Source organism: Leucopleurus acutus, assembly GCF_964270905.1.
Source record: "Leucopleurus acutus genome assembly, chromosome: 20".
In the NCBI taxonomy this organism is placed as follows: Eukaryota; Metazoa; Chordata; class Mammalia; order Artiodactyla; family Delphinidae; genus Leucopleurus; species Leucopleurus acutus.
The window spans coordinates 13523259-13538630 of record NC_139162.1 but is presented as its reverse complement, the minus strand read 5'-3'; the positions used below and the strand labels follow the sequence as shown (position 1 = coordinate 13538630).

General features: G+C 43.0%; 1 protein-coding gene across 2 annotated transcripts in view; it reads right to left on the bottom strand.

The window, feature by feature from the left end:
- Positions 1-1479: 1479 nt before the first annotated feature.
- The window catches only part of SF3B3 (splicing factor 3b subunit 3), a 51421-nt gene continuing 37528 nt past the window's right edge, over positions 1480-15372 (bottom strand). For both annotated transcript variants that reach the window (XM_082863231.1, XM_082863232.1), the window contains exons 17-26: positions 15130-15284; positions 10754-10928; positions 9842-10047; positions 9587-9743; positions 8496-8621; positions 7881-8093; positions 7270-7368; positions 6454-6597; positions 5732-5836; positions 1480-5329 (exon numbers count right to left, since the gene is read on the bottom strand). In XM_082863231.1, coding sequence (XP_082719357.1) covers positions 5189-5329; positions 5732-5836; positions 6454-6597; positions 7270-7368; positions 7881-8093; positions 8496-8621; positions 9587-9743; positions 9842-10047; positions 10754-10928; positions 15130-15284 — 1521 coding nt within the window. In that variant the 3' untranslated portion in view covers positions 1480-5188. The remainder of the gene's footprint in view (positions 5330-5731; positions 5837-6453; positions 6598-7269; positions 7369-7880; positions 8094-8495; positions 8622-9586; positions 9744-9841; positions 10048-10753; positions 10929-15129; positions 15285-15372) is intronic.

Sequence of the window (15372 nt, the reverse complement as noted above, 5' to 3'; positions counted from 1 at the left end):
CATCCACAGTCCAACTTGAACCCCCCTCCCCCAAAGGAATGCTATTCATAGCAAAAGATCTTCCAAATGAAACAACATCTGTGGAAACTCCACTCGTGAGGTCAGAGAAAAGTTGAGGCAGCTAAAAACTTTTCAGTACTTTTTTAGACCCAAATTGCAGAGATTTAACAGCAGCAGAATGGGAGCAATCCTAATAACCAAGAGCAAATGCCTTGGTGGGGTGGCCTTCCTTCTCAGTTCTACGGCAGCCTCTAATGTGTTTTGCAAAACAGGACAGAGTTCTCTGTTTACCTGGTTGCACAACTAAACCAAAGGAGTTGACGTGGTCCCCTTAACACTTATACAGATGGGATTTGTAATTTAGCTGTATCCAATCACTAAATTTTATTAAACACTTTCTGTAGGTCCTACAGCAACAACTATGAACTAGACAAAACTGGTCTCAACATATTCAAGCCTAATTCCTTGTGCCTGTGCTCCTAAAATTCCACTTGTCAGCGCCCTGTTTTGCAGAGAACAAGCAAACCCACTGATATGCGAGAAAGCTCAATGGTGAAAATTCCTGGATACACCTAAAACACAAAACACAAGCAACAAAATAAAAAATAAACGAGTGGGACTACATTAGACTAAAGTCACACAGCAAAAGAAACAAAGTAAAAAAGACAATCTATGGAATGGAAAAAATTATTTGCAAACCATATATCTGATAAAGGGTTAATATCCAACAATATAAAGAACTCAGACAACTCAAAAGCAAAACACAAAAAATCCAATTAAAAAATGGGGCAAAGGACCTGAACAGGCACTTTTCCAAAGAAGATATATGAATGGCCAACAGGTACATGAAAAGATGCTCAACAAAACTAGTCATTAGGGAAATGCAAATCAAACTACAGCTAAGTCCTCTGTCCTTCAGGTGAGCTAAATCACCTCACCCCTGTTAGAATGGGCATCACCAAGAAAACGAGAGATAAATGCTGGTGAGGATGTGGGGAAAAGGGAACCCTTGTGCAGTATTGGTGGGATTGTAAACTGGTACAGCCACTACAGAAAAGAATATGGACAACCCTCAGAAACGTAAAAACAGAATTACCTCATGACAGAGCAATTCCACTTCTGAGAATGTAGCCAAAGGAAATGAAAACACTAACTCAAAGAAACGTGCGTACTCCCATGTTCATAGCAGCGTTATTTACAATAGCTAAGTTATGGAAACAACCTAAGTGTTCATCAACAGATGAATGGATAAAGAAAATGTGGTGTCTGTGTGTGTGTGTGTGTGTGTGTGTGTGTGTGTGTCTGTGTGTGTGTGTGTGTGTTTGCAGGACGGGATAAATCTTGAGAGCATTATGCTAAGTGAAATAAGCCTGACAGAAGAAGACAAGTTATTGTATAACGTCACTTATATACAGAATCTAAAAAAACAAAACCAAAAAAGGAAACTCACAGAAAAAGAGATCAGATTTGTGAGGGAAGGGGTGGGGAGCAGAATGGGGGGACAGGACATCAGAGCAAAGTGGTCAAGATATAAACTTCTAGTCATAAGATAAATGAGTACTAGGAATGCAATGTACATGATGACTAGAGTTAACACTGCTGTATGATATATATGAAAGTTGGTAAGAGAATATCCTAAGAGTTCTCTTCACAAGAAAAGTTTTTCTTTTTTTGCTTTTTCTTTTTATTGTATTTGAGATGATGGATTTAATTAAACTATATATGTCAAACCATTATGACGTATACCTTAAATAGATACAATGATGTATGTCAATTATATCTCAATAAAACTGGAGAAAAGAAAACCTTTCCAGCTGTGAGAATTCAGAGAAATCAAATCCAGAGAAGCCCCCTCAGTTATGGAGCTGAAATGCTGTCTGTATATCCTTCAAAACTTGTATCTCATCCAGCACCCATTTGGCCACAACAGAGAACATGACAAAGTCAACAGACACATCAAAAGTAAAGCAATGTAAGGGGAAAAGAGAACATCACTGTGATGTGTGAGGGGTGGGAAGGGAAGGAGATCTGCATCCATGGTGACTCCTAAAGGAAAATGGAAGACTTCACTGTGCTGATCCAAGCCCCACATATCGATCCAAACCATGGGGTTTGGATCGATAAGAACCTACAACATGCTGGGCTGACTGCTGGGTGTTTTAGGTATACGCTCTCATTTTATTGTGACATCAATCCTGTTTATCTCCATGTTATGCACGAGAAGCCAACTGGCCTGACCAAAATCGTGGATCTAATCAGGGGCAGAGACTTGACTGAACTCAGGCCTGTGAGTTCATGTCTAGACTTATTTACAAATTCCATTCCAGATTTAAGGGGGAGACTCCTAGGAATCTGTATTTTTTATTGAGTGGCCTAAGGGATGATTTTCATGATGAGGAAAATTTGGGGAAAAAAATAAAACAAACATACAAACACAATTTGTACTCCCAAGAGATACAGGGTCACTGACTTGTTGATGAATGTTGGGATTCTGAGGAACTAAGATGCTGTTTTAAGTCAGGTTGGGCTACATACTTAGGGACTTCTGTGCAGCGTATATTACACCTCTCCTTTCACTTTCTACAGTTGGGGGAGCCAAGGCTCAGAAGTTTTAATGGCTTGCCCAAATTCACTCAGCTGTTATTTGGCCCAACCAGATCAGACACGTTGCCTGATTCTAGTTCTCTTTCTACTATAAACATATTTGGCTGATTATTTCACATGTATAAGCCTCCTCTCCCTTACTAGAATGTCAAGTTCAGCTGAGCCGAGCCTTGAGAATTTCTCACTGTGCTTAGCACGATGCTCAGAATATAAGCTCATGATTTGCTGTCCTCTATCAGATAACATTTTCCAATACACACCCATATTTCTCTGACAATTCCACTGAGTTTGTTATCATTTTCCCCAGGAATGGAAGAGAATCTTGTAATACACTGGAAGCACAAGATGATGATCCAATGTGAAATTCACCCTTGCCTGGCCTACCAGTAGCTCTCTAGTGGAGCAATAATCAGATGACCACACATTCCCAGTTATGGTGTAAGATCTAAAATTAAGGTCCAGTATCTCATGCTATAAAATCAGAAGGGCTTCAAGTGGCCTAATCGCCAAAGCTTCCCTCCCCACTCTGTTCTCATGAATGAGGTTCCCTGGCTAAACAATCCTCTGTACCAAAGGACCAGGCACAGGTCCTGCCCACCTCTGGGGAGGTTTCAGCTCCTTGCCAGTCTGTGGGTTTATTCAAACAAGCCAATCACAACTTCCCACAAGAACAGGAGAAGTTCCACCCTCTTGATATTACAAAGCCTGCCTCCCAAAGCCCCTAGTTGTTTACTGGGTTCCTGAATGCAACCCCCATGTTGTCTAGCATGGATCGCATGCAGTATCCCTGAGTGACGTGGTGTCTTCCTCCCCTGGGTTGGACAATAAACTGCTGTCTACATAATAAAAACAAAAAAAGGGTGGCAATTCCTGATTCTATACAGAGATCAAGTTTTCCGTTCTTACATAACCCCCCTACTACTGTAGGAAGAAGTATTTCAGGAGAGAGCCTAGGAACAAGGAGCCACTGCTCAAATATCTATGCTGAGTTTCTCATACTACCGCACATCAACATCATACAATCAATCTGACAGGCTAAATGGAACAAGTGCGGGGGGGTGGGGGCACAGCAAAAATGAGCCCTGGAATCAAACTATGCAAATGTAATTCAAAAGTACTGTCTACTATGTATACCCATGAACTGAGAAAATGAAGTGTCATTTAGGGATTCAATTCCTGGCAAAACTCAGGTCTCTACTGACTGATCCAAAACCAAGCTGTGATTAAAGAGATACACAGTTCCAGGGATAGCATCAGGAACCCTCTCTGCACTTGGAATGTGGGCTGTTAGAGGTCAAAGATTATATCTAACCACCTCCATTCCTGACTCTAACCCAGTGCCTGCCAGAGAATCTGTTCAATGGAAGTGCTGAGCACACAAACAAAAAAGGGTTTTACTCTGTGAAGTACTCAGAAAACAAATGACTCAGGCCTCTCCATGTTCAATGAAGCTGACGGATTGCCTGGAACATTAAGGCTTCCCATACAGTTTGACGTGGGAAGGCTGAATTCTCAAGTGTGAATTGGAACATTTGACACTGGGTCACTTCCAGCTGCTGCCTCCACATACTCCAAAGGCCCTCCAGAGCCCACCTAAGATGTCTGTTGAAGACAGGCCTCCCCGCCCCCGACCCCATTACCCATGTGCCTTTAAAAAGGGACCACATGTACTGACTTTATTCCCAAGGGCAGGTTCTTCTGTACTTACTGATCCTTCCTAGTAGACAGATGGCAAATGATCATTTCAGGAGCTGTGGAAGTAAAAGGAGCATCTATTAAGAGACTAGGCAGCTGGAATTCATGCCAAATCCTTCACTCTAAGGCTTCAAAGTAGAAGGGAGCTAAAACAGGGAAGAAGAAACCAGCCACCCTTCCTCACTATCCAATGGGAAGAGATATGGATGACTATATAATTATTATCAAGCCCAAGTTTCATCTGCATAGTAGAAAAGACTAGAGAAAGCCAAAAACCATCACAGAGCTGGGAGCATGAGGCCACAGGGTGCCAGAAGTCCAAGTTGGTAACTGGAAGGAGGACACTCAGCTCTTCCTGCTCCAACTTGGGCTCCAATCTCCCACCTAGATTCTCAGCAAAGACACATGGACACCAGCCACCTTAAAAGCTAGGTTTGTATTTCTGGTTAGGTTCCAGGGTGGCACAACTCCGGAGTTGTACTATAGCCAACCTGGTCCCCATCTCAGCTTGTCTCCCGCCTCCCACAAAGATAACATCATACAAAACTATATTTACAGAATAACCAGTTAAAAATTAAGGGTGTATACAAAAGTAGAGAGCAGAGCCAAAAATATCAATGCGAGAAAGCTCTGGGAAAATGGACACTGTATTCCACACCGGAACCTGGGGGCAATGTATTATGTACCAGGCAAGGAGAAGTGTAGCAAATCTCAGTGCCAATTTTAGGGGAAACCAGTCACTCCAGGGGAAGAGTGGATGGGGAAGAGCTACTAGCTTTAATATTACAAAGTCTTAATTATACAGCCACCCTTCTTCTGTCACATGAATTCAGAACCAGGTGGTGAGGGAAATAAGGTCTCTGACAAGCCCCATAGGAAAAGGAAGGGCTCAGAAGGCGTAGCGAGTCCGGATGTCCTCAAGCTTCTTGGACACCTCAGGTGGGGTTCGGTCCAGTTCCTCAGAGACATTCTTTTGTTTGTTGGGCTCCATGGAGTTGAATTGCTCACAGAGATCTCCATCAATCACATTCTAAGGCATGAAAAAATGAGAGGAAGAAAAAGGTTAGATGCCCAAAGAAAATGGCACATGCTAAAGCATCAACTGCAAGGAAAGCATTTTATTCTCCCTCAGAAACCTGAACTACATTTACAGAGCCAGGAATACTATTCTAAGTTGACCCTTAGTAGCCAGAGTTCAGATTAGCAAAACTGGGTGAAAACTTTTCTCTGGCTATGGTCTGCCCTGAGGGAAGAGGTCTCTGAATATCACTAACTACTCCTCTCCCACATTACTGCCTCCATCAATCCACATCCTCAATGCTCCTTCATTCAGGACTGTTCCGATTTTTAAGGGAGGGAGGCCCAGAGAAAAAGACTGGTTAAATATGCTGAGGATCCCCTTTTTCAACTCGAGTTTCCAAGAAAGACCTACCTTAACAGGGAAGTAATAGGAACGAAAACTGAGGTGGTCTCGCCCACAGAGAGGGGGATGCTCGGACCGGAGGTGCATTTCCACATGCTGGAAGAAGTCATGGTCCTGGCAAAGAAACAAAGAATCTGTCACTAAAAGAAAAAAGTGATTTCAACTACTAGTCTACAGTTTCCAAAGCACAATGAACAGAGAAGCTATTGATTTTTACCACCAAGGAGATGTTAAGTATCTAACTGTTCCTCATGACCACAGGTTCTCCTGCTACAACAAGATAGCTAAAAAGTGAAAGAAAACCCCTTTGTATTTGCAAAACATGAGAGAAAACACCATATGCAAAGAGTGATTTGTAAAGTCAGATTCCTAACCACAGCTTCCTTGGCAGCAATTACATAAACCAAATCTAGCCAAACCAAGAGCTGACTCTAGGAGGCGTTAAGTGCCCAGTCCACACCAGCCCATCATTCCTGGTCTGTGGGGTTTTGTTCTGGGGCTTCAGCCTCTGACTAACCAAACCCTGGTACAGTATAAAACCAGATGGCTTTCCACAGGGGGGAAAAAAAAAATCAAGATTCCTATCTCCCCAGGCACTCCTGTCACCTTATAAAAATTGCACAACACTCCTAGTTACAGATGGAGACAAAATGGATTGCCCTCTTAGGCAGATTTAGCACCAAGAAACAAACTTGGGAAGGCAAAAGCCAGACCAGTGTGGAAGATGTCACCTCATGGGATGTGAACGGGACAAGGATGCCAATTCCTCCTGACAAGGTGGTATAGACAAGCGATTCTGAGCCTCCAGGGATCAGCGTGGTCTTCTGTAACGAAAGTACTGTCTCGCCCACGTGATAGTTCATGATCACTTCTGCCTGCAAGTTGAAACCAGAATAGTGACTATATGTGCCCTCAGGAGCATGTTCTAGATTCCCAAGAGCAAACAGTGCCTCCAAAGGCCAGATTTCACCACTTTTGGAAATTCAAAAATTACTAAAATTTAAAAATACTTTGAAATGTCCTTAGCATTTACTTAGAGCTTAATGCCCTCACAAACATGCTGAAGTTAGATCATTTTTGATTTATAACTACAAAACCTTTTTGTTAAATTATCAAGTCTGCAAAAAGAAGAAAAGAAAAGTATAAAAAACAGCAATCTCTAGGCTTGCCCTCTAAAATGGATCTATTTTTAAAAGTCCAGAGATACAGAAGTATATGTCTACAGGAGAAGAGTAAAGCCCAGGGCATACTTCAGAGAAGAGCTGGTTAGTATCTGGAATGAACCTGTGCAACCATCCTTTCTAAGGAACCCACTATGCAGAGATTTATACTGCTAAAATGTCTCAGAAAAATTTCTCTTCTATTGTCATAAAAATGGGATAGTAACTTGGTCACCTTGTGTCAAACCCACCATGCATGGGAGAACACTCAACATAGTCACACGCACTGTGGATAATTCACTAAAGAAATGTTTCCTTGGTGAGGGTCATGAAGAATGTGCTACGCAGGCTTGTGCCCCTCCTTTGTGGTCCCTTCTGCAATCTTACCTTCTGAGAGGCCCCGTTGAGCAAACCCCGGTCCCACAGGGCTTTGTTTCCAGTGGGATCCTCATCCACTTCATCATTGGTGTTAGGTGGGAGCCTCACCTACAATGAAGTGACACAAATCACAGGGCTGGGTCCTGAACCTACTCACCTCGGTCACCAAGCAACGTTTGCCCCAGGTCCTTGCACGCAAACCTTGGGGCCCCGAGTTTGGCAGAGGCCTGAGCCCAAGTCTCCTGCACCTCTTCTGATATCCGAGGAGTGACGAACTCAAAAGCAAAAAACCCCAAAAAACAAAAAACTAAAGAGCAAAAATGGAGACCACAGAACATAAACAAGAAAAGCCAGACTGGGCTTTAAAAGATAAGCCAAAATTTTGGCAAAAAGTAAAAATAAATATTAGTCCTTAGCTCAAACTAAATCTATCATTATTAAATCATGTTGCATGGGGATGAGGGAGGTGAATGGGGTGTGGGTAGGGGAAACTTAAAGAATTTTATACCCATTTTTACTTTCCACATCAGAGATCACAGTCTTGGGTAATTGGCTTTACCACAAACAAACTGGGTCAGCTTTCCTATACATCACTGTAACCCAAGTAAACATCAACTTACGACACAAATGTTGCCAAACTTGTCTGCCCCAGCCACAGTATCGTAGTCCAGGAGGCTAGCTGTTGTGACCCATCGGGGGTAGGTATCATCAGCAAAGATGATAAGCTGGTTCTCATTACGCTTGTAGCGAACCCAGATGAAACTTTCCTGGACATCAGATACAATTACCCTATGTCCAATTGTCTGGATCCCAGAGATGTAATTGGCGATATGCTGGGAAAAACAAGGACAGCAATGGGTGTAACCTTGGGGTGCAGTATCAACAGAAAGTCCAGGTTACCATGACTGCAACATATATATGGTCTGAAGAATGGCACACACCAAAGAAGAGGAGTCAGCAAGGAGTCAGCAATAAATTCCTAGAAGGTGGGAAAAAGAGCTAACTGGTTTTAATATAGTGGAAATATATGCCTCTCACAGTTAAATTCCTTACAGAAGCAAGGAGAGAAATCTGGCTCTTAGTGTAAAGAAGTCAAGAAACCCACCTATTCCTCCCCTTCTCAAGTCTCAAGGGCCTAATTCTTAACCTGGCATTGGAAGACAAAGAAGGTCCTGATAAAGACATATCATTCTAACAGTTGCTGTCCACTACCCCACCAGGGTCTCCATGTTTACCTTGTTCTCACACTTTCGGAGTAACTTCTTCTTTCCCAGGTCATAGACTCGCAGAAGCTTCCCCACACCAATCAACACCCTCCCCTGGAATGGGGCAATGGCAGCAGGGACCTCTTCAACTGGAGTCTGTGAGAGGAAAAACAGGTGATGCAGCTATTAAAATATATAGCCATACCCCCTCAACCCAAAATGCCTTCTACAGGCATCTGTCAGGAAGACAGACAGCAAGTGATCACTTTTTGCTCAGAGAAAATAAACCACACATACAACAGTCTCTATAAAACAGGGTGTTTGGGTAAACACTCCACTTCCCCAAGTGGATCAATGCCACAAGTGAAAAGAAGTCCTGGTACCTGATGAACACTTCAGAACCCATGTGAATTCAACTGGCACCATTAACTAAATGTGAAGCCTCAATATCAGAAAAGTGACTGTGGGACATGGAGGGAGGGGAAAGAAGTGCTAGTTTAAGGGACATCTTAGTTGTAAGGGAGACACAATGAGTTTAGCACAAAGAAGCCTCTGTGAAGTAACTACTTCCTAGAGAACACTCCCCTTGTGGGACGCCTGGAGAAATCACAGTCATGTGCTGTCAGTGTGGAAGAGAGAATAGGAATTTCTTCTATTTTAAAAATTATGGTAAAATATACACGACTTAATATTTAAACCATTTTCAAGTATATAGTTCAGCAACATTAAGCATATTCACAGTGTTGCACAATCATCACCACTATCCATCCCCAGAACTTTATTATCTTTCCAAGGGAAACTGTGTAACCATTAAACAGAAATCCACATTGTCACCCCTGCCCCGAGAATATTAATTCATTAGAACTGCTGAATTTTGGTTACAAATTGCTGCCTACTTAGTAAGACTAGAAAACAAGGGGCTACTTCAGTATGCATCTATTCCCCATGGAGGGTGGTTAGCACACAGGCCTCCTGTGGGACCAGCAAGCAGCGGAGCTTCACTGGAGCATTTTCCACGTGCCACCAAAAGATGGATCAGAAAGACCTGATCCACAACTTACACAAAAGTGGGGAAGTTTAGTAGGACCTAAGAACCAGGAAAACCACTGGCTGGTTCCTACCTTGTGCAAAAACTCCAGTTTTTCCCCACTGTTCACGAGCTTGTAGGTATAGACAAAGCCCCCGGCTACAGATCGGGGATTCAGTATCAGGTCTTTGGCCACACCCACCAGCACATACCAATCATCGCCAGTGTTGGAGAACCTGCACACAGCCACACTGCATTTACAGAGAAAGAATCAGGAGTCAGGTATTAGTCACAGCCCAGAGAATTCCCATTCCAGTCTTCAAAACTCTGTATGTCCTGGGCTCCTTACCTAAAAGCAGCTTCATTCTGTTCCAGCTGGACAAGGTCCAGTGTGTTCCCCTGAATAGGATTCATCACTCGGATCACAGAGGCCCACTGTCCATTGCCAGCCTTAGGAGCTCCAAAAATGGACTCAGGGAGGTTTTCATTGAGGAATGCTGCTGCCATCTCCGCAGCCAGCTCTCGTTCATCCTCCCCTGCTGCTTCTACCATTTCCTAAATCCAAAGAACCAAGGAAGAGTTGGTGTGTTCAGAGGCGGGTGCTGGGTGAGAAGTGGACAAGTAGCAAGAACACCTCCAGGGAGTGTTCATAATACACAAAGTAGCCAAATCTGTCCACCAAAATCAGGATCAAAGGGAGAGGTATACAGACAAGGGGAAGAGGAAAGATCACTAAGGGGAAACTAAAGAACTAACATCAGCTGTGGCGAATATTTGACTGGCGGTCTGAGAAACATGAAGATGAAAACACCTTTTTTCTATCTAACCCATCTGATTTCTCTTGCTAAGACTACTTGTTTCCTCTTTTCCAGGCCAGATACAGTTTTATATAGTCGGGACCATTTGTTTTTTGCTGGGAAATGATTTCTGGAAGGAGCTGGTGTTGTGGGGAATACAAAAGCAGTCTCCTCTGGGCCCAATTTCAGGAAACAGATTGTTTTGGAAGTTCCAGGACTGGAGAACCGTTCCAGAGAAGTAGCTGAATACTGAATAAACCCAGCTCAGCGTTTTAGTCCTAAGTCACAAGAAAGCCTCTAAAACCAAGGACTGTGGCAAAGGGCTCTGCTTGAAGGACCTGAAAAGAGCCTGGATCTTCAAATATAACAAAGACTACAGCCATCAATTACACAGGGGTTTAAACTTTTCAACACAATTTCATAGGAATGCCTTTTTATTGAACCCTGAAGGTTAAATGCATTACCTCTGCCATCTGCTGCTTCCTCTGAGCTTTTGTGGCCTCAGTGTAGGCATTATGGTCAGTCTCAATGATGATAAGGTTGTTACTTTCAGGGTGGATGACAAATTTCCTGGGTGTGTACTGCAGTGGAAAGGCTACTTGATTGAAGACAGCACCCAGCTTCTCCAATGCCAAAATCCTACGGCAAAAGGCAAGGAGTTAATAGGTCACCCACTCAGGACCAAGAAACTGGTGTTGAAATGGTCTATAAGCAGTCACAGCAAACACATCAATCCCTAAAGCTCTAATGTTGGCATTAGACAACAAGAAACAATAGCCTTCTTATCTAGATGATTACACGTAAGAGACAAGGAGATCAGGGGAGGGCCTTTACTTTAGCAACAGCCCATCACTGTTCATGGTGATTCCAGTTTCCACCAGTAAAACCTACATTAGAACCCTCAAAGGATTTTTTATCCCTCCAATGATAATGTGACAGTGAAAAGTCAAAATTTCCTCTTGATTATTACTGACAAACGCTGATATAAGGAGTACGAATTCCAGGGCTTCCCTGGTGGTGCAATGGTTAAGAATCCGCCTGCCAATGCAGGGGACACGGGTTCGAGCCCTGGGCCGGGAAGATCCCACATGCCGCGGAGCAACTAAGCCTGTGAGCCACAACTACTAAGCCTGAGCTCTAGAGCCCGCGAGCCACAGCTACTGAGCCCACAAGCCGCAACTACTGAAGCCCATGCGCCTAGACCCATGCTCCGCAACAAGAGAAGCCACTGCGATGAGAAGCCTGCACACCGCAACGAAGACCCAATACAGCCAAAAAAAAAATTAATAAAATTAAATTTAAAAAAAAGAGTACCAATTCCAAATTTGCTGTGAAGCACTGCAATTATCTGAATATATGTGGTACTTTTATGACAGTGTTTCATAAAATAAACTGGATGCCATCCTGAACGAAAATCACCTAAGCTTTAGGAAATCCACAATGGCACACAAAGAGATGGCAAGTATGAGTTCTACAACCTTTGTCAAAAGGGACAGAGATGTGGACTTCCCTGGTGACACAGTGGTTGAGAGTCCGCCTGCCGATGCAGGGGACACAGGTTCGTGCCCTGGTCTGGGAGGATCCCATATGCCATGGAGCAGCTGGGCCCATAAGCCATGGCCACTGAGCCTGCGCTCCGCAATGGGAGAGGCCACAACAGTGAGAGGCCCGCGTACCGCAAAAAAAAAAAAAAAAAGGGACAGAGATGTGCATTAAGTCAAATTATAAGCAAAATGAGCAGAGAACCCAGATGCTCTTAAAAATATAGATACTTGGTCTCTAACAATGGAGTTTTATTTTTAATTTAAATATTCTTACAGATCATATACAATCTGACAGCAGACCTAAAAAACAATGGAAGATAGGAAAAACCATTTCAAAATGCTTAAAGAAAAAAACAGCTAATTAAGAATCATTAAGGGACTTCCCTGGTGGCGCAGTAGTTAAGAATCCGCCTGCCAATGCAGGGGACATGAGTTCGAGCCATGGTCTGGGAAGATCCCACATGCCGCGGAGCAACTAAGCCTGTGTGCCACAACTACTAAGCTTGTGTGCCACAACTACTGTAGCCCATGTGCCTAAAGCCTGTGCTCCACAGCAAGAGAAGTCACTGTAATGAGAAGCCCACACACTGCAGCAAAGAGTAGCCACCATTCACCACAACTAGAGAAAGCCTGTGCACAGCAACGAAGACCCAATGCAGCCATAAATAAATAAATGTATTTAAAAAAAAATCATTAAAAAAGAGTACAATATAAAAACCAGAACATCTTCTAATAGACTATGATTAACAACATTCCACTCCCATAAATATCCAAATATTCTGAGGGGATAATTAGCAAGGTCCCTTTACTTGCAGACATTAAATCAAATACTTTACCAACATGTGAGTAAAAAAAAAAGATCAACTGCTAAACATCAAAAACTGTCATTCTGCAAGGAAAAAAAAAGTACGGCATTTAAAAAAACCACAACTCCTGAGTTTTGGTTCTTCTAGTCCAACCCACACACTGGCCTGCTTTCATAAAGGCACTCTACCACACCAAAAGGCAGACTCCAGACAGAGGCAGCACCTGTCCTAAGGGAGAAACATAACATGGGAAGGGACACAGATGCTCCCGTGTTGTATTCTTCCTTGGAAAACATGAGGCTAGCCAGCGTTTGTCAAAGTGGGGCATATACCACTGCTGATACCGAAGATGACTTCAGGCAGTTCTCAGATGGAGTTTTTTTTTTTTTAAATATTTATTTGGCTGCACCAGGTCTTAGTTGCAGCATGCAGGATCTAGTTCCCTGACCAGGGATCGAACCCGGGCCCCTGCATTGGGAGCACGGAGTCTTAACCACTGGACCACCAGGGAAGTCCCTAAGATGGAGTTTTTAAAATATAATTCTTTAAAAAATAATTAGCCTTTTGTGTGCCAAAGGATGCCACCAAGAAAGTGAAAAGACAGGACTTCCCTGGTGGCGCAGTGGTTAAGAATCCGCCTACCAATGCAGGGGACACAGGTTCGAGCCCTGGTCCAGGAAGATCCCACATGCCGCGGAGCAACTAAGCCCATGCGCCGCAACTACTAAGCCTGCGCTCAAGAACCAACGAGCCCCAACTACTGAGCCCATGTGCCACAACTACTGAAGCACACACACCTAGAGTCTGTGCTCCGCAACAAAGAGAAGCCACCGCAATGAGAAGCCCGCTCACCACAACGAAGAGTAGCCCCCACTTGCCACAACTAGAGAAAGCCCACGCGCAGCAACGAAGACCCAACGCAGCCATGAATAAATAAACACCGAAAGAAAAGAAAGTGAAAAGACAATCCACAGGAGAAAATATCTGCAAATCATATTATCTGATAAGGCAGTTGTATCTAAAACATAAAAAGAACTCTTACAAATTCAATGATAAAAAGACAACCCAATTAAAAAATGGGCACAGGATCTGAATAGACATTACTCCAAAGAAGAACAAAGAGCCAATATAAGCACATGAAATGATGCTCAACATCATTAACCATCAAAGAAATGCACATCTAAACCACAATGAGATATCACTTCACACTCTCTAGGATGGCTAGAATCAAAAAGTCATATAATAACAAGTGTTGGTAAAGATGTGCAGAAATTGGAATCCTCAAACCTCATTGGTGAAAACGTAAAATAGTCTAGCCACTTTGGAAAGCAGCCTGGCAGCTCCTCAAAAAGTTGAACAGTTACCAACAATTCCACTCTTGCAGGTACATACCCAAGGAAAATGAAAATATACACCCACATAAAAACTTGTACCTGAGTGTTCACAGCAGCGTTATTCATAATAACCAAAAGTGAAAGTGAATGGTTCTGACAGTAAGTACTATGGACAGTGGTGTTTAAACTATGTTCCCAAGAATTCTTCTTACATGTTTCACACAGCAGCCTTCCCTGATATTGTTCTGGGGGAAAAATGTTCTGCTGCTACAAAAAAAGTTTGAAAACCTGTGGAATTGTCAAAATTAATAAGGAATCAAGGAGATAGAGAGCACACGTCGATAAAACAATTAGAGGATACATGGATGAGGCTAGGCCTTGAAAGGCAGAGATGTGTGTGGGAAGCATTCCAAGGACAGCTGCAGAGATAAAAAACCAGGAAGGAATATATGGAGGTATGCAGGGAGAGTAATTCTGCTGGAGCATAAGGTATACAAAGGTGCTGACACTTAGAAAGAGAGCGACAATGACTGAAAAGTTCCAAAAGTTTTTGCAAACAAATCTGGCAGTTCACTTGATTAAGTACCAAGTGACTCATATATCAAGAGGTCAGAGTTCCATTGTAAACAGCCAACAGTTATAACCAGGACATGTATGACACTAGTGGCATTAAAGGGTTAAAAAAGAAAACAAACACAACCAACCGCCAAAACTAGAGACAGTCAAACTGAATAGGTTATTTTCCATCTTGCAATACAGACAGTGTTCACTCCAATGTGATCAGTGTAAATAATGTCAACCTGCAAAAGGCCTAAATAATTTATATTGGTTAATATTTAAGATATAACATTGCAAATGCAAGACAGAGTGAGAAATGATTATCAGTGAGCCAACAATGCCTGCTCTAAAACCAATCCAATGGCATGGCCCTTGAAAACAAGAATCTTAAAAATCTCAGAGACTGAACTACACTGCTGAGTATAAAAACTTGGCACTGAAGGTCTAAACAGAAGCTAAAACTCCCAAACACCAAGACTTGGCTACCAGGTACTTAAATCCTGAGCCAAATGAAGGTTTCAATTACAACACTAGTGCCATGGCAAAAAGTCAGCTCTCTGCAGCCTCTTGCGGGGCTTCAACTATGGGGCTCTCTCACCTCAGGGTATTGGTGGAGATGGCCACAATGCCCTCAGGGCACTGTTCAGAGGCGAAGCCAGATGCAAATTCCAGGGTCTCATAAGACAGGGGGGTGAGATGGAAACGAGATTGGTAAGAATAGCTCAACCATGAGCGGCTTGACATGGCCAACACCTGAGGAAAGAAAAACATCTCCAATAAGCTTGGGAAAAGCCCAAACATGGTATGCTAACCAAATTATCCTATCCCCAAATTTCAGTGT